The sequence below is a fragment of the Pseudochaenichthys georgianus genome, chromosome 3 (assembly GCF_902827115.2).
Source record: "Pseudochaenichthys georgianus chromosome 3, fPseGeo1.2, whole genome shotgun sequence".
In the NCBI taxonomy this organism is placed as follows: Eukaryota; Metazoa; Chordata; class Actinopteri; order Perciformes; family Channichthyidae; genus Pseudochaenichthys; species Pseudochaenichthys georgianus.
Window position 1 is genome coordinate 40,050,877 of NC_047505.1, and position 24,084 is coordinate 40,074,960.

The 24,084-nt window shown below is 41.1% G+C and overlaps 1 protein-coding gene across 2 annotated transcripts in view; it reads right to left on the reverse strand.

Moving 5' to 3' along the window:
• The window catches only part of spon1a (spondin 1a), a 115,490-nt gene that overhangs the window by 79,107 nt on the left and 12,299 nt on the right, over positions 1-24,084 (reverse strand). For both annotated transcript variants that reach the window (XM_034076741.1, XM_034076738.2), the window contains exons 3-6: positions 22,786-22,919; positions 16,198-16,271; positions 15,641-15,763; positions 11,299-11,447 (exon numbers count right to left, since the gene is read on the reverse strand). In XM_034076741.1, coding sequence (XP_033932632.1) covers positions 11,299-11,447; positions 15,641-15,763; positions 16,198-16,271; positions 22,786-22,919 — 480 coding nt within the window. The remainder of the gene's footprint in view (positions 1-11,298; positions 11,448-15,640; positions 15,764-16,197; positions 16,272-22,785; positions 22,920-24,084) is intronic.

Here is a 24,084-nt window from a genome sequence, read left to right on the forward strand (position 1 = left end):
TCTCCCTCTCCTACCGCCCTGGTTCTCGGAACATTAAGGCTGACGCTCTTTCTCGTCAGTTTGGAGAGGGAGGTAACATTCCCAGGGGCTTGGACACCATCCTTCCGACTTCTCAGCTCGTCGCCGCCTTCATCTGGGAGGTGGAGGAGAGGGTCAAGGCCGCCCAGCAGGACCAGCCGGGACCCAGTGCCTGTCCTCCGAACCGCCTGTTCGTTCCGCAGACGTTGAGGTCTGATGTTCTCCAGTTGGCTCATAACTCCAGACTCACCTGCCATCCTGGGATCCAACGCACATGGGAGGTAGTCCAGCAAAGGTTCTGGTGGGCAACACTTAAGGAGGACACCAGGGAATTTGTTAATGCCTGCCCCGTTTGCAATCAGAACAAGTCTTCACACCAAGCTCCTGCTGGTCTCCTACGACCTCTGCCTATCCCTCATCGCCCCTGGTCTCACATTTCTTTGGACTTTGTTACTGGTCTGCCACCGTCCAACGGACACACTGCCATCTTGACGGTGGTAGACCGATTCAGTAAGATGGCTCATTTTGTGCCGATACCCAAGCTCCCCTCAGCTAAAGAGACGGCGGAGCTGGTCCTGCTCCATGTGTTCCGGCTCCATGGGCTGCCTACTGATGTGGTTTCCGATCGTGGTCCTCAATTTACCTCGGTGTTCTGGAGGGAATTCTGCACGCTCCTTGGGGCCACGGTCAGTCTGTCATCCGGTTTCCATCCGCAATCCAACGGTCAGACAGAAAGAAAAAAACAGGAGATGGAGACAACCTTACGCTGTATAGTCTCCAAGAACCCAGCGGCCTGGGCTAAACAGCTGCTCTGGGTCGAGTACGCCCACAACACTCTGGTCAGTTCGGCCACCAAGCTGTCCCCATTTCAGTGTGCTTACGGGCTTCAACCCCCTCTGTTTCCGGCCCTGGAGAGGGAGGTTACCTGTCCGTCCGTCCAGGCTTTCATCCGTCGTTGTCGACGGACCTGGAATCAAGCCCGGATAACTCTCGTCTGTTCGGCCAACCGGTACGCCTCCTCTGCCAACCGCCGACGTTCCGAAGCACCTGTCTACCAGGTGGGCCAAAAGGTATGGCTTTCCTCCCGGGATATTCCTTTACGGGTGGATTCAAAGAAACTTGCACCTAAATTCATTGGACCGTTTGAGATTGTCAGGATAATCAATCCCGCAGCAGTAAGGCTAAGACTGCCTCGGACTCTGCGGATCCATCCCACCTTCCACGTTTCCAGGATCAAACCTGTCCGAGAGAGTGCCTTGGTTCCTGCGATCCCTCCCCCACCACCCCCCCGGATGATTGACAGCGGGCCTACGTACACTCTCCGACGACTTCTTCGTTCCCGTCGCAGAGGAGTCCAATACCTGGTAGACTGGAAGGGTTACGGCCCTGAGGAGAGGTCTTGGGTTCCAGCTCGTCATGTGTTGGACCCCCGGCTCATCAGGGAGTTCCATCGGCGTAATCCCGAGCAACCGTCTAAGACCGTCACGTCGACGGGCAGAGACACAGGGAGAGTCTCTCCTCTTACCGTCAGCTCTTCAGAGGAGGACAGTGAGGGGCAGGCTTCTGATGAGGATGCAGATTCCCACAGGGGGCAGGAGAGGGAGGCGGAAAGAACTTTTTCAGATGAGTATTAATCCCACCTTCATCTGTAGATTAGCATTTAGGGACGTCAGGAGCCGTCCATTAAGGGGGGGGGGGGTTCTGTCATAGTCTGCTCCATCATTCACCAGTAGTTTTCCATTCACCTGTCTCACCTGTTTTCCACACCCACTCGTTAACTCACTCTCTTTCTCTTCTGCACCCATTAGCTTCTGCCAGTATTTAAACCCGCACCTGACACACACTCTTTGCCAGATTGTACTTTGCCTCATGCTTGTCTCTCCCGCGTTCAAAACTAGATTGCCTACCCGGTTCCGACCCTGCCTGTCCCCGACCTGCCTGCTCTGCCTGTTTCCTGATCCTGCCTGTCCCTCGACTATCCTGCCTGGCCTGTTATCCGACCCTGCCTGTATCCACGCTGACCGCCTCGCTTACTCCCTGACCCTCTGCCTGTCCCTGACTCACCTTCTGCCCGCTGTCCTCCGGTGCGTTATACTGCCCGGTTGGTATTCCTCCGATCCAGTGGAATCTCCAATAAAGTATATTACCAATTCTCCTTGGTTTCTCGAGTGCTGCATTTGGGTTCTCCTTAAGATTGTGACAACACCTATGCGAAATACCGGTCTCTTAAAATCGAGACAGAGTATTGTGCATGAAAATAACAATTTGTACCGTTACCTAAAGATTAATCCAAGATTGGCAAGAAATCTCTTAATCCACATTACATTTTAAGACTATTACACCCCTGGTAAAGATTAGGTAAACAGGTTCCCATGCTACATGGCTGTGAAAGGATTAGCTAAAAAGCACTCGAGAGGAAAAATCTGACCCATTGTGAATACTAAGAGCATTTAACCCCCTGCCCTCACACAGCTTGACCCTTTTCAGCACGCCACTTGTCATACTGGAAAACCACTTAAATACAGCACAATGGTGTAATGCAGGGGTGGGGAACCTCCGGCCCCCGGGCCGTATACGGCCCGCGAGACCATTTGGTTTGGCCCTCGAGGTAATTTATAAACACACACAAAAAAGAAAAAAATTAAAGAAATGTAGACCGCAAAATAATTAAACAAGCGAGTGCCTGTTTTTCCTGGCAACGGTCATGGTCCTTGAACACAACACGAGTCTAACGTGTCCTCACGTGGTATATGTCTCGTCTGACAGGGGTGCAATTCTGACGGAGAGCACCAGAACGCCGCTCCGGGACTTCAACAAATTGCAGTACCCATAAGTCCGTACACATGCTGCAGTTTTTGCTTGTCTGTGTCTTTAGTTGAAAGCCCAGTGGCGATCTGTTCATCTGTCATACTGATCATACAGTCAATAACTGTGTTATTAGCATCTGGTTAGCTAGCTATGCTAACGAATATAAGAAGCTTTTCCTACAACCAGTGAGGTAAAGGCACATCTTTATATGATCATTATAGTTATCAAAAAACAAGAGAATAAAGTAAACGGGTATAAAATACTATATGACAGTAAAAAAAAGTTGTTATTAAGAAACAAGAATACAGTTTGAAAGGGGAGTGATTTGTAAAATATCCATAAAGAAAAAGTAAATCTGTTCACAGTTCTGTTTCAAATGGGTGTTGAGAGATGTATCCATAGATCTCCTAATGTTGCTCTCAAAGTGCACCAGATTGATGCTTTCAACTTCAATATTTAAAAACAAATCTTCCCGCATGCCCCCCGGCCCCCTAGAGGAGGTTGGTCCCCCCCACTTAAATCATGTTCACATGGATAGGAAACTAAATGCATTTTTTGCACACATCTTGTGTCCATATCTTGCTGTTTGGTGGTCATGCCACACCGTGCACGTGCATGCATGCGTGAGTCATGGTGAGATATCTGGATTAAGAGGTTGTTTTCTCTTTGCACAGCATGAAAGAAAGGCCAAATGAATGGGCTGTGATTTTTAAGCAGAGGTCAATAATTTGTACGGCCCTCTGAGGATTTTGAAAAAATTGAAATGGCCCTTGAGAGGAAAAAGGTTCCCCACCCCTGGTGTAATGTATGAGTATTGTCATACTAAAACTCTCTTAGGAATATTTGTTCTAAATAAGTGATCATGAGTAAAACCCCTTCATTGAAGATAAAAGTGAGTGAATTTCATTGATGTTTCAAATGAAACATCAATGACATGTTCTCCTATACAGTAAGCCCGGCCACAAGATAATTAGTGGGCCAAGGAATTAATCTAATGTGGGGGTTGAAAGACCAATTCTGAATGGCATCAAGGTGAAGACCTGTTTCATCTGTCGTTGTTTGATGAGTGATAGGATCTCAAAAAGACATGACCAAACGTAATGATGCGAGAAGATAACTGGACCCAAGTCAATTGTGCTGTTGATTAAAAAAAAAATTCAACAAAGTCTGCATCCAACAAGTTAACGTCTTGAGAGCTGGTGATTGTTTTGATCAGATAAAACAGTATTATTTTACTTTTTTCACTTATCCTTCACTTAAACACACAATCTCAGAAAATACAGTAGAATGTATTTTCCCCTGATCATCTACTTACAGTAAATGTATGACTGGTCAATTATAATACAAGAGATCATTTAAAATGTGCCAAAAGACACATACATTTCAGTATAATAGAGGATTCCGTGAGCGTCCGTACTGTGCAATAATGAAAAACGCCCCACGCTGCAAGAGGAAATAGAAGATTTCATAATCCGTCTGAGGCCTTGGTCCTGGTTGCCGGTCCATGGAGAGAGTCTCATTAAAACTTCTCATTAGCGACACACTGAGCTTCTGTAATGACTAAATGCATATACAAATCACCTCAGACATATAAGGAGGGACAACAACAACGCACCCAGGCTGAATCCCCGTGCTGCCAAGTCCTCTGATAAGAGCATTTGTACTTGACAAATTGAACAGTATTGTGAAGAATGGATACCCCATTACATTCTGTAACTCACCTACTCAAAATACTGTGCACTAAACCTCGAGACCTAATCAACTGATAACGAAATATACTTTCTAAAAGGGGGACTCCAAATAATACACATTTGATCTGCATCTCTTGTGGAAAGCCATCATAAATCAAATCAATGGGCCCTTTCATCTACTGCACTGTAAATGTGTTCTGTTCATTTGAATATATGAATTCTTAAAAGGGCTGTAATGGTCACACTTACGGTGTAATCTCAGACCCTTTCAGTGTGATGAGTGGCATGGTGTCATGATTGCTTGTGTTTGGTGCAGAGGTGGTGAGACTGTGTGGCTGAAGGCTTTTTTTGACTTGACATGCAATCATATTTTGTATTACCCGCCAGTCACATAGTAAGGACTGAAATTAGTGGGCCAAGCAGCATGCTTCTATGGGAAGGACAAATAAAAGTCAGCAAACAGTGCAGCACATAACTCCTCCTGTGAAACCTGTTTTTTAAAAGGACGTTTTAACAATATACAACATCTCGCTACTGTCATGTGTAGTTTTGCAGTTTAATAAAGCTATGATTTTTGAGATGTATATATTCTCAGAGGTCAGGAACATGCACCACACATCTGGGGCCTCATTTATAACGCCGTGCGTAGGGTTCACGTGGGAAGGTTGCTTACGTAGTAGAAATAAAAACAATAGGTACAGACATTTTCCGACATTTTCCGATTCACAAAACATTGCGTACCGGCGAGGGAAGTGCACATTCCTACGCCTGTTTCCTTTTATAAATCACAATCAACTCGAAATGCGGCGCAGCTTTTGCGGGCTTCACGTAACGCCCATATTTGCCTATAAATCAGGGGTGTCAAACTCAAGGCCCGGGAGCCAAATCCGGCCCGCGACGTCATTTGATGTGGCCCGCAAGAGCTTGCAAAAAATATAATACGTTTATTATACGGTTACATGCCACTTTACAGAAGCTGGTTGCCCATAAACTACATGTCCCACAATGCATCTCGTTTTGTGACATGCCACCGAAGAGACTTGCAATTATTTGCCTTAGGTTATTTTGGGGAGGTTGAGATAAATCATATTGTTTGGTGGATGCAGTTTGAACCAGAGTAGCAGCATGGAGGTCGGATCGCCACCAACATATAATAAATAAGTGGTCCAAAAAAGGTTAATGACAAAAAAATACACATAGCCTAAGCTTCCTCAGGCAGTGTGTTTGTACAACCCCCCCCTTGATGAGAAACTGTAAGAAATGATCGGGGAATCCCTCCGGAGTGGAGTCATGACGACTGGATCTGAATTATTTGTTTGTATTTGGTGGTTTGCAGTGCTTGAATTGGGCCGGTACTCACCGGTATGCAGTACCGGCACTTCTGATTTTTACCCATGTGGTACGGGCACTTCTTACTGAGTACCGGCAAGGTGCCGGTGTTGTGTCAAATGATGCACCCCCATCATGAAATGTCACGGGAACGCGCATTTGTAAATGAAACGTTAAGACCTTGACGTTAAGATGATTGGATATGGTATGTTATTGGTTATGGCCATGTACTAATGATGTTATGATTATTTAAATGTATACAGTTCTGTTTCATATGGGTGTAGTCTCTTTATTTCCCCCTCAAAATGCACCAGATTGATGCATTTAAGTCCAACATTTAAAAAAAGTGGGGGAGCATGCCCCCGGACCCCCCTATAGGATTTGAGGTCCATCCCCAGTTAAAATATGTTCACATGGACAGGTTCCTAAATAGATTTGCATATTTTTTTAAATAGTAACCCATCTCCATATGTTTATTTTTGGGTAGTAGATTTAAACTAGAGGGCTATCACTATGGGCAGCAACGCTGTAAATATTTACAAATAAATCCAGCAAAATGGCACAAAAAACTGGTAGTGGCCTGGCTGGGTGTATAATTCCCGGCCTGACTTATTGTCCCAGTCCAGCCCTGATTGACGCATGACAACAAATATGCCCATCGTACCTATGACGCGCCGCAGCGATAGACTAGAGCAGAAAAGACATCACATACCGTTAGCATTTCGAAAATGTTAGCGTGGCTTAATAATAGTGCGAAAAGACAGCGGTTGTCACCGGACAAGGATTCCCTCTCTCCTTTCCTGCTGAAAGATGGTGAGTGTACTCAGGGACGAGGAGTCATTTAACCAGCCACCAGTAGGAGTCAGGCTTTACTTTCTTTTATATCCATAAATAAAAAGTAAATCTGTTTACAGTTGTTTCATATGGATGTTGAGAGGTATCCATATATCTCTTAATTTTGCTCTCAAAGTGCACCAGATTGATGCATCTAACTTCAATATTTAAAAACAAATCTTCTCGGGGGAGCATGCCCCCGGACCCCCCTAGAGGGTGTCAGGTCTACTCCCCACTTATAAAAATAGAACTTTACCACTGCACCCCCTCTAATCTCAGATGCACCCTGAGTCATTTTGTTTAAGTACAGTGAGCCTTTCTAAAATATACAGTAAAGAGACAAACCCACCAGCATTATAGGATATACTATGACTTTGAGCCAAATACTTGTTTTTGGGTATAAATAAATTGATTTGAAACAGTTGCTTATTTAGAGTACTGGCACCTTTTTTATTCCAATTCAAGCACTGGTGGTTTGTGTTCCAGTTGTCGATCAGCAACTATATAACATAATCCACTAAAGGAAATACAACTAATGTGTTGTGTTATATTAGCTGTACAATTGACCACATATGGTGTTCTTAGTTTCCATACCTCCTGTGTTTTACGGGTGACTTATCAAGTAGGCTATTGGCGAACGGCACAAAACATGATTAAACATGATAGTATATAAAACCATGCTCGTATCTACAACCTATAGAAAAGCAAAAGGGCGTCAGTTTAAAGTAATTATGTCCTTCTGTTTACCGCATCATTTATGAGAATACATTTCTTAACAAGAGAACATATTCGAGGGGTGATCAATAACATTTCCGTATTTATTTATTTCTCCAAGTTATGTTTTTGTGTGCACTGAGGAGTCTCAAACAGGCGTTTGTTAAATCATTTTCAGATTGGCTTTAATCAATGTGTGAAAATGAATTCTTCATATATGATAAATGAGGTAACATTTTATTTATGGTATTATTTCCACACATGTCTCTCCATTCTTCCTTCTGCCAACGGCGTCGCAGTTTCTCGTCTTACCCTACTGTCCTACTAGGGCATTGCGTTCCAAGAATGCAGGGTTGTTGGCTGTTCCTAGAATCTCTAAAAGTACAATGGGAGCCAGAGCCTTTTCTTATCAAGCTCCACATTTGTGGAATCAGCTTCCAGTTTGTGTTCGGGCGACAGACACCCTATCCGTTTTTAAGAGTGCGCTTAAGACCTTCCTTTTTGATAAAGCTTATAGTTAGGGCTGATTAGATTCAGCCCCTAGTTTTTCTGATATAGGCTTAGTTTGTCGGGGGACATCTTACTTCTTCCTTCTCTCTGTCTATACCTGTGTACTCATGTTCCGATTAACCCAGCTTCCCCAAATTTCTTTCTTTTTGGTGTCTATATACGCCGGGATCCGGAGTCATGGATGATCCTGCGGTCCTGCGGTCCTGTGTCCTGGATCGCGAGCCCTGGATCGCGAGTCGTGGCTGTGGTCCTGGATCATCGGTCCTGGATGGATATCATCGTGGATTCATCTTCCTATTATACACAAATGCATTTCCAAACATTTGGACTACCTATGTTGCAAATGTATTATCTTTTCAATTTACACACGGCATCTATTGCACGTCTGTCCGTCCTGGGAGAGGGATCCCTCCTCTGTTGCTCTCCCTGAGGTTTCTCCCATTTTCCCCTTTAAACTGTGGGTTTTCTTCGGAAGTTTTTCCTTGTACTGTACGATGTGAGGGTCTAAGGACAGAGGGTGTCGTATTGTCATACTGATATTCTGTACACACTGTGAAGACCACTGAGACAAATGTAACATTTGTGATATTGGGCTATATAAATAAACATTGATTGATTGATTGATTGATCGTCTCTCCCGTTGTTGTGCTTAGTGTGTACGCATGGGTTAGAGTTTGCGTGGAGGACCGCAGATTTTCCCGTCAAGTTAGTATTTTATAAATCGCAAACATTGCGTAGAAACTGGCGTACACCATTTTTTGAGCGTATATCCCTTTATGAATGAGGCCCCTGATGAGCAGCAACAGCAAAACAAATTGTGCAGTCCAAGCTCTGAAAGGGTAACAAACTCAGATATAAAATAAACCCATCACACTCTGAATTGACGTGAAAAAGATAAAGAAGGCTCTCTATGTATGTGTTTGGACACATGTTTTCACAGCCTGCATGACTGCTTAACTCTGCAAATGAAACTTTGTATGAACACTGTGATCAGTTCACCCCCTTAGCTGGAGTGGAGCCTGGCTATGAATATCAATTTTGAATTCATCGGTAGCTGCTCCCTCTGATGGCCCACCTGACACAAAAGAGAATCAGCTTTCTGTTTGTGTCAGCGTTTACCAAGAAGCACTGCACGGCTCAAAAGAGTGCACCCAGCCTCCTTACCTCAAGGGCATTGACAGACTATGTGTTGCCTAAGTTGTATGAAGGTGAATACACTGAATGTGTGTGCTAGTTGTCTCAGGAAACAAAATATGTCTAAGCTTACAGCTATCAGACATCAAATATTAACATCTATATGTCATGTTTTAGCAAAATTACATGACAAGTCTCAGAACAATCACAGATCAAACGTTAAGGCTGAGCTTTATGCTGATATAATATCGATATTGTCTTTTGGGTCTCGTGATCATCTTGGATTTAGGATTTGGTCAATTTGGCATTTTGCTGGTTTTGTAGTGATGTCACTTTTCAAACATCAAACAGTTTTTACCAAGCTTGTCTTTTTCATCATGTTCACATTACTGATGTTTATGTATCGAAAAATATCACGGTGTAGATATGTTGTGAAACAACATTCACCAAACCCTAGCATGTTGATTCTAATGTATGTAGACAAGGCAAGTTTATTTATATAGCACCTTTCAACACAAGGCAATTCAAAGTGCTTTACAAAAATGAAAGACATCAAGAGCATTAAGAAACATATTATAAAAGGATATCTAAAAACACTAATTTAAAAGGAATGATATAAAATGACATTTAAAAACACTCATTTAAAAGCAAAGATAAAAAGCAAAGATGGTCAAAAATCTTTGTATGATTTTCTCCAAACTGTATAGACCACACTAATTAACATCGGATGGTATTGTATGTCCTCTAACAAACACTCATTTGTAACACACAGCTATAAATGGTTCTACTCAAGCCGTGTACACTACAGAGTTTGAAAAAGGATGATTTCTCATTGAATTTATTCAGGCAGTGAAGAATAGCATGCAGCTTTCTAGTATCAGACTAATCAGGGTTTTTATTGATCGCCTGTGTAATCATCAGCCTCTATTCATGTGTCTGCCAGTGCCACTTCAATATTGAGCAATTATTCTCAACAATCACAGGTTGAGCCACACCACATCTGGCGATGATATGATCGCAGGTGCTGAGGAAAATGACTCACTTTCTGCTGTTATTAACAACATTTCTATTGTCCATATATAGTACAATATAATTGTGTTTTGTCTTGAACCTCATTTTAAACGCACCTATAGAAAAAGCAAGAAGGTTGGCCCTTGGTTTATACTACTCAATCTTTGGGTACTACATAATCAATGGTGTGATTACATTAATTAACATTCATGTGCTCCAGAAATAATTGTTATTTAACTGCAAACACAAGAACATTCAATCACTAATGACTAAGACAATTGGTATTTTTTCAGCGCACAATCTGACACATCTGACAATCTGGTCCATCAAATCCAGTTCCACTGCACACTCACCTCTTATCTTAGAGCTACCACTTCAAATGATCCAGGCAGAGAGATGGGAAAAATACAACAAAAGAGTGTGCTGTATTAGCAGTGGGAAGGCAGCAATGACACAGAGACCCCATTGCTCACACTATGCACTCATTATCTGCTGTGACTCCAGGTCTTCAATATTAGCCTGCAATAAGCACTCTGCTGGACCATCTGCTCTGCCAGCACGGGTCATACTGAGGGTGAGAGAGGCAGTCATGGAGAAGAAGGAAAAATGGAAAGAAACCCCATGCTGTTTGTAGAAATAACAATGTTCTTTCCCACCAAGGAAAGAGAATATATTTATATATATATATATATATATATATAAATAACAAACATTTCCCTTGGGCACAGTAGAGGAGACGTAGCTCAACATTAGAATCGATTACTAATTAACACGGTTAATGAGGGAAGTGACAGCTACTTCCTGTGGATGCTACTTCCAAAGCACCTCATGAGCACCAAGAGGGTCATGTCATGTCTGATTAAAGATGAACTGATATGCAAGACTTGAATACTGAGCCTTTTAGGTATTATATTTATAATTGGCCTCACACAACAAAAATAGATATTGACTTCTAAACTTTTCTTTTATCATCCAAACGAGGTCCTACAGAGTTACATCCCAGATCCTGTGTATTGGTTAAGTGTGCACAGTAGAAGTAGAGGCAGGCTAAGAATAAACTAGATGCTTTGAAGCACTAATCAATCTGGACAACGATGTCAAAGCAAGTCATCCAATGCCTAACTCAAGTGTGCACACACTCGAGCACACTTGAAAAAATGTTTTATGTGTATCCATGTTCTTGTCTTTTCAATTGTACTTCATACACAACATGTACATTCAGTCATCTCCCAGTGGTGGAGATTCTTACCTTTTGTCTGATCTCCTCCTCCATTTTGACGGGGGATCCCAGCTCAGCCACCTGTTTAACTCCATCACTAGAAAAGCCACCGTATTCCCACAGCACATAATCCTTAGAGTGCGAGGCACCAATGAGGGCTGACCAGTGATTGGCACGACCTGGTGAAAAAATATGTTAAAACATCATATTAGTTATTATTAAACATCCCATCCGTTCACAAAGTTGTCTATCAAATTAATATCTAAGTAGTCTGTCATTAATTCTTCAATACCTAATGATCACTTACCTTTATATGTTCCTTTGAGTATTGAATAAATACATAGTATTAAATGTAAAATGATGAATTCAACAGCCTTGGGACTAAAGTGTTCTTTGTGATTTTCTCAAATTAACATTTTTGTGCATGTATATATTTATTTTATGCGGTTTGAATGATTAAAGAAACACCCTGGTGTTCCCTGGTGACTTATTACATTGTTGTTGTTATTGTAAAATCTTACCTAAAAAGATTGAATTAGCAGGTGTATAGTTTCCCATGATGATCAGTTTGGTACCTTATTCTGTTCATTGACAGACCCAAACCCTTTTGGTAGATCATATGTATGGTTATTTCAGTTAAAAAATGACTCCTTGATGCTCAGACCTACACCTACAGTGTATAACCTGAATGTTATGCTCCCTCATAATCCTTCAATCCCCTCTATCTCTATCGCTCATTATAGAAAAAAGGAAAAGTGGTTCTGTACATGCACTTTACCTTTACGCAAACACATTTTAGCAGAGGTAGTATATATGATGATCCATCAGAAGTTATTGCACAGGCTGAAGCAAACTTTAGCCTCAGGTCTTTTGTGTAAGGCATAACAACGCGTGGATTACAGCTGCACATAGTCTTGATAATTATGGGTCATTTTGCGGTATCCATACTACTCTTACTGTGCGTCTCAGTGGTCTGATATGTCTACCTCAACAGCACATATTGTTTTATATTCTCCCCCCACCCCGACAGCCATATTATCCCTCTATCTTGTATGTTGTTTTATACAAAGACTGAAATGACACATAGCTACATCAACCTGAGAGCACTATGGTGATTTTACAGCACCATCAACATGGAATGTTTGTGTCCTGATGGGTCTGCCATCCCCGGTTTTCAAGATATAAACTTCACTTGCTTACGATAGGTCCTAACCAAGCTGAAAGATAATTAGTATTATCTTTACATGCCCAATTTGTCCATGCGTCTGAACACTGTTACCGCTTATCTGGTCAAGGTGAGGATCCCTCAAATAGGTGATAACTCTTCCTCTAATCTGTATGCCCGAAATAGAGCCCTTACATTGCAGTTGTGTAAGTCACCCTTTTTGCCTTCTGCTGGTTTCCAGTGTGAGTCTGAACAAAGATGAATCACTCTGATAATCTAATCTCTGTGTTTGCAGTATCCCTGTAATAATAGATTGTGGAAACGTAAACAGTTCTTCATAGGACATTGCAGGCATGGCTAAAATGTATGCACGACCACTTTTATTTGTCACGACTTGAACATGTATTTTTGTGAGATCTAAGTAGATATGTTTGTAATTATAGATAGATGGATGATATGTGTCCCCAGAGGGATTATTGTACAAGTTATCATAGGACTAGAGGTCCATGAGGGCCGATGTACTTAGTGAGCAACACATTTTGATAAAAGGCATCCTTAAACTTGACCAACTTCCTACTTTGTACTGAATTACCTCTGACTTTTTTCACCGTCTATGATTATTAATGCATTATCTGTAAATACCATTTTCACATGGTTAATAAATAAGTCTAGTACACACTTATTGATAATTATGTGATGAAGAGTTTTCTAAAAGAAAGTTGAATAAATGGGAAGATGTTTTCCCATTGTAGCATTATTTCTGCTAGTGCCTTATAATGACCTGTCCTTTCTGATTCTTTTAGACTGTTGCTTTACTGCAAGTTTAAATAGTCTTCTACTCAACTGGTTTACCGGTTAATGACTAATGATGACCATGATTCTACCTGCCGGAGGAACTAGGACTAGTAATGCTCTAGCATCTCTTAGGGCCTGATCTGGATGTGTTTTTATCAATGAAAGGTGCCCTTTTTTTGTTATTGCTGCCAAAGAGTTTGTTAAATGCGTTTGTGCTCCAAGTGCGTTCCATTTATCTGCCAGCACCTTGAGAGCTCCAACCTGAAAAATGAACTGAGGGAAGGTTATTAGAGAATATCAAAATACATCCTGAGTCCTGCTACCTTAATGTTTAGTATGTGCATTAGGAGACAGTGTCAACATGCTTAAAGTGAGTTGAAGAGTTTTGGATGTTTGTAGTGTAAAAAAGTAGGACCAGGATAAAAAACTAATTATATATTATATTATTTTCAAGTATTGAAGCAGCGGTAAGTCGATTTTTTGTATTGACTGTCAAGGTTATTGAAAAATATGAGTTAACCTATCATATGAGTTTGTCATCATAGCCCTTTATTAAATTCTAAGGCCATCTGGGACCCAAGCTTCCATAAATGTCTGGCCCTGGCAGGCAGGGAGTCATTGCAAAAACATACATTTCTTTTAAATGATGCCTTTGGTTCACAGTTTTATATCCATCATCTCGTTCTTTTGCCTAAGGTTGAGGCTGTATTAGATTATTTCAAAGGTGGGTAAAACTTGAAGCCCATCTCCTCCTTTTAATGCAGTTTTAGTTGGGAATAGTGCTTGTGGTCAGTGTTGTGGCTGGTTTCTGAATTTTAATATGCTGAAATGTTTTTCATAAGCTATAAACATGGATGTACCGTATGTCCGCAACTACTACTTTTGTTTGTGAGTGCATATAAAACCATATGAAACCACTATATATTTCTTCAAGGGGAGGAAGGTGTTGGGTTGACTATGTTTACAGGAGATGGAAGGCAGCTGTTGTTTTGATATAAATGTTTTCATTCTGAACTTCAATATATTGCTTCCCTTGTGTAAGAGAAAATGGTCTATGATAGGGTTCTTCTTTATTTGGTCCATACATGAATTGTAAACTCTCTCTCTCTCTCTCTTTCCGTTTCTCTATCTCCTACAACTCCCTTAAAACAAATGTGTTCCCAGTTTCCGAGCAGCTGCTGGCGCATGGGTTGAATTGCCATGCATTGTTGCATGACTTAAAATGGGGACACAAGGGAGAAAGAACATAAAAAACTGTCAAGGTTATCATGTTGGCAGTAAAAAAAGAAAAAGTCTAGTTGGCCTGTTTTATAGTGAATTGTTTGTCTGGAATAATAAAAACTGGCTATCTAGGATATGACTTTGTGCAAGGAGAAATCAAACTGTAACATCCTAAGAGTGGAGAGGAGAGAGGAAACCGACACCGCGCAGCTTTCCCTATCCTCTTTAAGGTTGATCTATCTGTGAGGTGTGTGTCTGTGTGTGTGTGTGTGTCTGTGTGTCTGTGTGTGAGTCACACACCAACTACTCCCTCCTTAAGACAGTAAATTAAGGCTCCTTTCAATCTCAGGGTTTATCTTATTCCACTCTAATCAGTATATTGATCTGACCGGCGAGCGCCTGACTTAGACAAGAGAGCCAGTGTAATCCTTAAGACCATTCACATCCTGATAGTGTGGTTCAAGGTTATATACACGCACCCAACCACAGCAGCATACTGTAACAAACCACACACATCACTATTGAGAGCCACGTACCGAGGCTGAACTAGCCAATGTGTCAGACACATATCCTGATTTCTTTCTGGGGTACAGTGTATCTATAAGATTAAATGATAAGGCTACCAATATTGTAACTGTCAACAAATCCTATTAAAAGACCAAAACTCCCTACGTTTTAGTCCATGTCTCAAAACTTTCCTTACCAGTCTGTGGCACTGACCCCAATCCTCACCTTTCATATCAAAGGTCTTTAAAAAATGGGTGTACTTTCACTTTTAAAAAGGAAAAACCATTTCTTCACGGCTGTGCAATATGTTTTTTTTAACAAAGGCTAGCAAAGGGAAGTAAAGAGTGCATTTTTCAAGGTCTCATATTAGCTGCAGATGTGGTGGGCTAGTCAGTAGTTATAGCAGTAGAACAACATTTGTGTGATCAGCTGAGAATTAACTGCAAGACCTATGCTCATCATAATAAAGGGATTTCAAAGTGGAATGGTGTTGCTTTTGAGAGAGCAATGGGGGTCTGTCACATGCCAATCTATGGAATAAACTATAACTTAGAAACATTTATTAGCATGATCAATTCATTGTGAGTTAAAGTCTTTAGCAAAAAAAAAATAGAATTTGAGCAGAATGTGAATGTGTGATGGAGCTGAGGTCAGATGACAAAAAGCGTTGGAGTTTGTGCTTACGTGGGTAGTCTTTTGGATGACTCTTTTCTGACCAGTTCCCGAAGAAGGTGACTCTGTACTTTGCTGTTCCACAGGCACAACAGTTGAGCAGAGGTTTCTCTGTAACGTCTCCATACAGGGATTCTGTACAGTAATGATGGGGAAAGTAAAAGAGCCAGAGAGAAATACAGAAGACTGTGAGATGGAGAAATTGCTCATTAGTAGATGAGAGTTGTGCCCATCATATAGGAGATGGGTGGTTTAAGAAGAGGGGAGCCGAAAGGAGGAAAAGAGAGACGGCATGAGAAATAGGGAGGATGTGCAGCATGGTTCTTTTTATCTGTTGCAGTGTGACATCCAATGTCATGCACAGTCAGGGGGTCACACTCATTTACAATCATTCACATGCCGGAGCATAACGACAGAGAGGACTGCTCCTGCATCAAAATGGACAATCGAGTAAGAGAAAGACAAAAGGAGACTGTAAGTGGGAAGGGAAATGGGTAACAGCAGGGAGATTGAAGGAAAAAAAAAAAGTATGGTAAATTATTTATTCCATGTCAATAAAAGAAGCCTACCTTTCTCACACATTCGCTTTGTGAGAGAGCCTTCATCCTGGAAATAGATGATCCTCTTCTGCACAATGCTCGCCCTGCACAGAGAACAAAATAGATAAATGGCAATGAGAAGTCATTTTTGCCAGGGCCAGTTCAAAAGCAAGCAGAAGGGGCAAAACTATGAGTGACAACAGGAAAAGATAATGAAAATGTTCGAGGCACTGTGAGGTTTTAAAAATAAAGACCAGACAACTGGCAGCAGCGAATGTGGAAATGCTTGGCTTTTAAGATGTGAACAGTGAATGTAGCAGGTGGAACAGGTGCAGAGTTATTCATAATCATTTTCCTCACTTCTAAAAGCAGGTATCAAAGCCCACAGGGAAATTGCTAAATCAAGCTGTCTTTCAGACCCAGGCATTCAATGCATCATACAAAGACCACAAAAAGTATGCATCAGCAAGTACAAGTACATCAAAATGAGAGGCTGAAAGGCTAAAGAAAGTAAGACATCAACTAAACTAGAAATGTCTGCATTTAAGAGACCCTATGGCACTTTGTAAGAAACATTTGCAGAAATGCACAGGCATACTATATAGTAGGCTGCGTCGATAAGAACTGATTGACAGGCCGACATTAACGCTCCTCAAAATGTGAGGCCTGGCAGAGGGGAGTGCTGTAGATTGAGCTGTCTGAGAGGCTTGTTCTACCCGGTGGTGGAGGACACAGGTCTGAGAGGGGCCTTGACATGCAAATCAGCCTCAAACTAGTCTTTTCAGAGGCCAACAGACTTGAGAAAACAACAAGAGAAAACAAGCCTTCAGGCATTTAACTTCCTCACAAACACCAGCCTTGGCTGCAGGCAGGTTTCCATGGGGATAAAGCCCAACAATGAGATGCTGGATGGAGGTGCTGGGGGGGTTAAGGTCTGATCCAGATGGACCCTGTCCAGCTGGACTGTTTCGATAGCATTTATTCTGGGGTATCAAACTAAGCTGAGCTGTGCTCCATTCAGCTGAGGCGATCCCAGAACCAGATCCTCACTGTGAGAAAATATATCAACCTAGATAATGAGAGAAATCTGATATTCATTCACCAGAAAAATGTGTTAAACCTCACAAAACTTAATTCACAATTGTATAGAGTCATTTGCTGATATGAATCAACTGTTTACATTACTGGACCCTTTACATTTCTTCAAGTTGGCCTTTAAAATACCTATTAATACCCTAACTACAAATGTACAAAAACATACCATTTTTTTAAATATCAATGGACCTCAATGCATGTATTTGGATCCGGAAACTCTCTAACTTTTAATGTTACGTTTACTCACAAGTATGCTAACATCACATTGTCTATTCTTTTATCATTTTTAAGCTTACATTACAGTTTGAGTGTAAGCCTTGTGTGTGAGCGATATCTACCAACAACTAAAATAACCAAGGATCAAAGAGCAAAAGGTCATTCTTCTAAAAAAAAAATGGAGGAAACAAGAGGTAATCATTGGAAGTCTTCCATTTCAAACGAACATGTTCGAGTCAGGTCACATCCTGCTCACTGAGAGCAGGAACCTGATGGCAGGTCTGCCTCGGGATGAGAGGGTGTTCAGGTCATAAATGACACAATAAGGTCTCATACTCTGTCTCGTGATAACCCTCATCAATACTGTCTTACATACACCACTACATTCAGAGAACAGAATGATAGTACATACATCAAATTGATACACATAGTGAAATATCATTTTCTTGCAGGCGTTTATACCAAGAAGATGAGAAAGAAAAATAAACTGAAAACTCTGTTCTTTTTATCCCTCATAGAAAATCTAAGGATAAGTATTCGTCCTCAAACCATCTTGAGTTAAATAACCCTTTTTGTTAATCACTTCAACATGCTACTATTCTCCAACTCATGCAACATTGTTCCGTATTGCAGAAAATCACAGAAACAAACATCATTTATTCTTTCACATACAGTACATTGACACTTCAGTCACTTGGTCTTATACACATTAACCTCATCCACACACACTTTTATTCTCATCATCATCATTCTTTCTCTCATGCATACTATGAGTATAATGGTGTATCTCAGAGATCATGATGGTGTGTGTGAAAGATCAAGCATGATTTAGCCAAAACGGACTCTCATAACGTGGATGAAATGATTGAAGGTAAGCGACACCAGCAGCACATCTCTAATTGTTCACACTTTAATTCAATCTCACCCCAATTTCACATATCTTCCTGAGAGAGAGGAGCACACTCTGCTTGATTGTCTAGCCGGTCCAGGAAAGTGGGCAAGCAGTGAGGCAGAGTAATGCTTATTTAACATCCAATTTAAATTCTATCTCACTTTGCCAGATCCACACCACCACCGATCCCAATCACCCTAGAAGTGCACTGATTTGAATGTGTGTGTGGGAGGGAGGGAGTGAATATGCATTCTTGAGAGCTTAAAAAAAGAGACTAGAGTAAAGGCTGAAAGGAAGGAGAGTGAGAGAGAAGAAAAAGGGCAAGATAGAGTTTATCTTTCTTTGGTTATGTCTCCAACTACTTGAATATCTGTAAAATAAGATAAATTAATTATTATTTTTGTTCTATGTGCAGATCTACAGCCAGAGATTAAGATTACTATTTTAAGTATCTGCTGCTACAAACATAACTTTCAAAAAGGAATTATTTATAGATACTACACAAATGTACTGCACAAAGCAAATTCACATTTCATTTCTGTGGGTCTGCTTGACTACAGTGGCCTGTCTAAATCCTCCTTGATCTGTCCTATCGCTGTGCTGATGAGATTAACAGAATTTGACAACTGCATGTGGTTTTGACATTATAATCACTGATACACTGTCTCACTCAGACAGCCCATCAGAACACATCGCACTACCCTCCATATTGCACGCCAGAGGCGGATGACAAATAAATGTCTTCCTATCCACAAATGGAAAGATAAAAGATAGTGGGCAACTTCAATGGCGACTGTAATATATAGATTACATTTAGATGTTATTTACTCTGGCTCCAACCATAAGGAGTGACAATAATAATAACTCCTGACTCGAGTTCTACTCCCTTAACTGCAGGTCATGTTTGATTTCATCATGATGTCCCCCTAATGAGAAAAATGGAAGCCAGTTATTTTCATTCCAATTATACATAAAGCTAAACATTTGATTAAGAAAACAATTGGCTGAACAGATAGACAAAATCCCTCTTTTCTAAAACTTGCTGTGAGGGAGATCTGATAGTGTATGAGAACACTGTGAACAACAATTAGTGGAAGTGAGATTGGGACATTTACAAGGACCCAATCAAATAAAAGCATTTAGCAGTCACTTATCTACAATTTCCAATCAGCAGTAGAAAAGCCCTACTACAAACAGATAATGATTAGGAGACAGCACTAAAAAGCAATCATTTAATGATTTCTTCAGGTTGATTAGTTGTGTCTGTTGTGCCTCTTACTAGCGTTGGGTTGCACAGCCAGTTTAATGTTGTGGTTTCCAGTTGGCAGAACCTTGATTTATTGAACTAAGAGCCTTAAACACAGTATTTTAAGTTACATGCAACTCCATGTAGCCTTTCGACGTATTATCAGCAATGCCACTGAGTAGATTTAGGCTTTGATTTCCAGATTCTGTACACTTACTCATATACATTAGCCTTACTTTCACACACTACTATTCTCTGTCACATACACCTCTCTCAGTTCCCCTTGGCATGATGTTGTTAGTGCAGGGGTAAGTTCCACAAAAACACTCAGGAGAACATTGAGCGATATCAAATATATATATTTTGTTAAAACAAGAGTGGCGGGGACCGTTATGAAAAAAAAACCTGGCCTGATTTGTTTTTAGCATATAAGAAAGCTTAAAATAACTGGATTAGATGGTAAGCTTTTCAAAGTCAGAGCTCTGAGTTCAGGAGTTAAAACGAGCATCCTTGCCTGACCCTATCATCACGGACCAATCTTAGAAAAAACCAGACCACAAAGCTCAGTCTTTCCATCTAAAAGACAGCAACTGCCCGTCAATTATACTCTAGCAAACCACTCGGGAGTCTTGGGACAACATTTGAGTCACAGAAGCGTTTTCACAGAAACACACATGCCACACACACATGCCACACACACATGCCACACACACACACTTCTAATTGCATGGCCAGATGTTGTTTTTAAATAACTATGATATTTTACACACTGACCAATATCTTTTAGGATACAACATGAATTTAAAAACAAATATTAGCCCTGCCTATAGTGCTAATGAAAATGTCCCCTCTGATATTATCTATAATATTAGCAAACATTTCACATTAGTATGATTCATTCTGTGCAGACAACACAATAAGCACTCTTGTTTCCCTGTGGGTATAGGCTGCACCATAACACAGTCATAGAGTGTACTAAGTATGTATTTCCTTCCTTATTGTTTACAGGGGGGGGAAACACACTTGTCAGTTACATGGAGGAGTTAAATCTCCTAATTAGACTTAATTTAGACTTGGGTGTTGTTGCGGCACTGAGGCATACAATAGCCTTGTCATCTTTACGCTAGAAGGTGATGGAAAGATCTACGGAAAATACCCACTCCCACCCTGTGAACATGACTTTCAGACGCTTCTCTTTTGAACTCTCACATTCTCCCTCCCCTATTGTCTGTGCCCTAGTATTACTACATCAACATTTCAGCACTTTCATGCATCTCTTTCGAGGCTGTGCGCTCACTCGCACTTTCAACTTTGCCGCTCTATCCTTGTGCTTAATTCCGTACAATTCTGCCACCATCCCACTCGACTCTATGAGGACAGCAGAAGTACCGTACGACATGATGTGCTGCGAGAAGACAAAGACAACACCACAGTGGAGTTGAAAACGAGGAGACGGATAAAAAAGAAGAAGAGGCGAGAGTGAGGAGCAGAAAGAAGGGATTTTACAGTGAGAGAGTTTATGTGAGATCTCAGAAGTTATTGAGAAGGCAAGTCATGAAGATACTCCTGAAAGATAAGGTCACAAATAGAAAAACATGTGTTTCTGTCACATTATAACCTGCATTATTAAATAAGAAATGCAACCTTTTAATCTTCCCTTTGTTTGAGGAACAGCAGATAAATAATGCATTGATCAAAAGGCCTTGTGACGCACAGTCCTTAGTCCCTCTCTACCTCGTGTACCGTCATTATTTCCCCACAGCACTGGATTAATGAATGGATTTCTACCATGATCGGTCTTCAGCTGAACATGACTACTCTTCTGTATCCAAGCAAGCCCAGAGAACACAAAGCAGCAGGGTTGATCCATGTCAATCATCTGTATGACTAATAAAGGTAATGAATAGTTTATGAAGCCAAGTGGGAATGGAAATTTGACAAGACATTCTGTATTTAAGTCTGATTAGCTTGGGGGAAGGGATGTAATGAAACTGATTTACTCTACATGTGGAATTTGATTTATGCTGGTAGCGCAGCTCGAAATCCCAGAGAGCACTTATACTTTAGATTAAATAATTAAAACTTAAATGTAACTGTATGACATGATTGAATATAAGCAGATAACCAATGTAGAAACATTTAGTTGAAAAGAAAGGCTTTTTCATCCTCTCTTGCATGAAAAGTAACTCTCACTATCAATATTCACTCAGTTTCCAGTTTAGTAAGTAAACCTAGCTAAAATAATTGAAGTCCAATGAAAAAGTCTTGCAATAAATCAGGATGATCATTTTGGGAGATGTTGCTTGTTGCGCTGTCGAGCTGTTTGATTTGGAGGGAGATTGTTATTTAGTCTACGCTTGTTGATATAAACATGCTACCATATAATATATTTCTATAATCAAAAATTGAAGAACACAAAATGTTGTGGCTTCCTTCAAAGTGGAAACAAAACACATGTATCGAAAAAGTATGGCTTGAAAATATTCAGCAAGAGTTCAACATATCATAAATATATCATATTGGGAGCAGATGTGGCGCAGTGGGCTAGTGACAATGCATTATTATTAATATAATTATCAAAACTGCCCTCTTCTAGACTAAAAGTTATTTTTTCTCCCTTACGGCCCGTCCACACAGCGACGTGCGTTCAAGCTTCAACGCTTCTGCCCATTCACTTTGAATGGGTTGACGTCACGCTTCGCCGAACTGCATTGTGGGAGCAAAGCCTAGCTTTTCTCGCGGTGCTCGCTGCAAAAGTTGAGCAATGTTCAACTTTTGACACTTCGACAGAAGTGTCAGCCAATCGATTCATATGCCAGTACAAGCTCTAGCCAATCAAACCGCTGCTGTGTGTCCAGGGCGGGAGATTCAGGTGATTGGTTGTTGGTCTAGCTTCAGACATGCCCGCCGGCAAGCGACAACGCACACCGCTGTGTGGACGGGCCGTTAATCTGTAAGTTGTAATGCAGGGGGAAATAAATGACATCAACAAAATAAATGTCGATAGAAAGGTGCAGCCCCACTCTCCACTTTACCGGACCTCTCAAAACATAATGAATAACAGTTCAACGTGTCTGGGGACCTGTTAAACTGAAAGTGAGGTCTTCCAGCAGGACTGTGTAGTGTACAACTTAGTGTGCGAACACATCATCAGTTGTGGTTTACATACTTAATGGAGAGACAGCCAGAGCCACTGGGGGGCGCAGTCCAAAACACCTGGATGCTGGTGCGTCTGCGAGGGGTGCTCTCTGTCACAGCAGGGGGGCAGTTGGTCATGAACTGAGTTTCCTCCTCATCAATGATCTGTAAATGCACACACACACACACACACACACGCACACACACACACACACACACACACACACACACACACATATTAGTGATTTAAAAGATTTCCTCAGACAAGACTCCAAAACCACTTTCTACATCAGCATGTGATGGAGTTGGACCATTTTACATTAATTTCCTAAAACAGAAATAAAATTAGCAGCTTGAAATGACATTCATTTTACATCTTCAGGACACATTGATCGATTTAACCCAACATTATCTCAAAATGCATAACATGACAGCTGTTGTACAACAAAGACAGCTATTGTGTTGAAATGAATGTAATCCTCAGTACTGTTTCAAACGCAAGTGGAAGTGTTGAGCAGGGATGGGCAACTTTGATGGTGGTGGGGGCCACATAATTGATGTACTGGCCACCAGGGGGCCGCAGATTCACTTGGAACACACACACACAAATTCCATGTATTGTATGTAATTATTAACAAATATACTAAGTCTGACATCTTCATTGACATTTTACAATCTTTCAGGGAACATCCTCTAATAAGCTCACTAAACTAATATCAGTTCACAGAAATGTTATTTAATTTTTACAAGTGGCATGTTTGTATTGAACAGGATATTTGGAATAAAACTATTTTAAACTATTGGAAAGCACGGAAAATATGTGTGCATTGAGATTGACATAAACATGAAGTCATGAACACTAACCCAGACATTAGTTGTCTAGCTTGAACCTAAGACACTTGTAGCCTGTCTCTGCATTCCCCTTATTCCACAATAACGGGAATGTCAACACAGACACCTGTCAACCCACACTCTGCTGTTCCTCAGCGCCGCTCCCCCTCCCTCCCGCTGAAATTATGAATGAAAAGCGTATAGTAATCATAGATAACACGGCAGGGTCCGTGACAGTTTGTTTTCATCTGATTTCAAATAAACAAAGTCTTGGTTTTTAGAATATTAAACTTGTTTCGCCAAATTCAGATGACAACTTTTAAGCTTGTAAAGGCATAATTACAAGCGGTAACTTAACGTCACAGCAGGGCAGGCATAACAACAGCCGGTGTTTCTTGTGAGTGTTTCCCCGGAAAACAAACCCAATAGGGTGGCGAAGTCCCTCCCCTTCCGGTGGACCTCCATGGGACCTTATTTCGGAAAAATAATGTATTGAAGT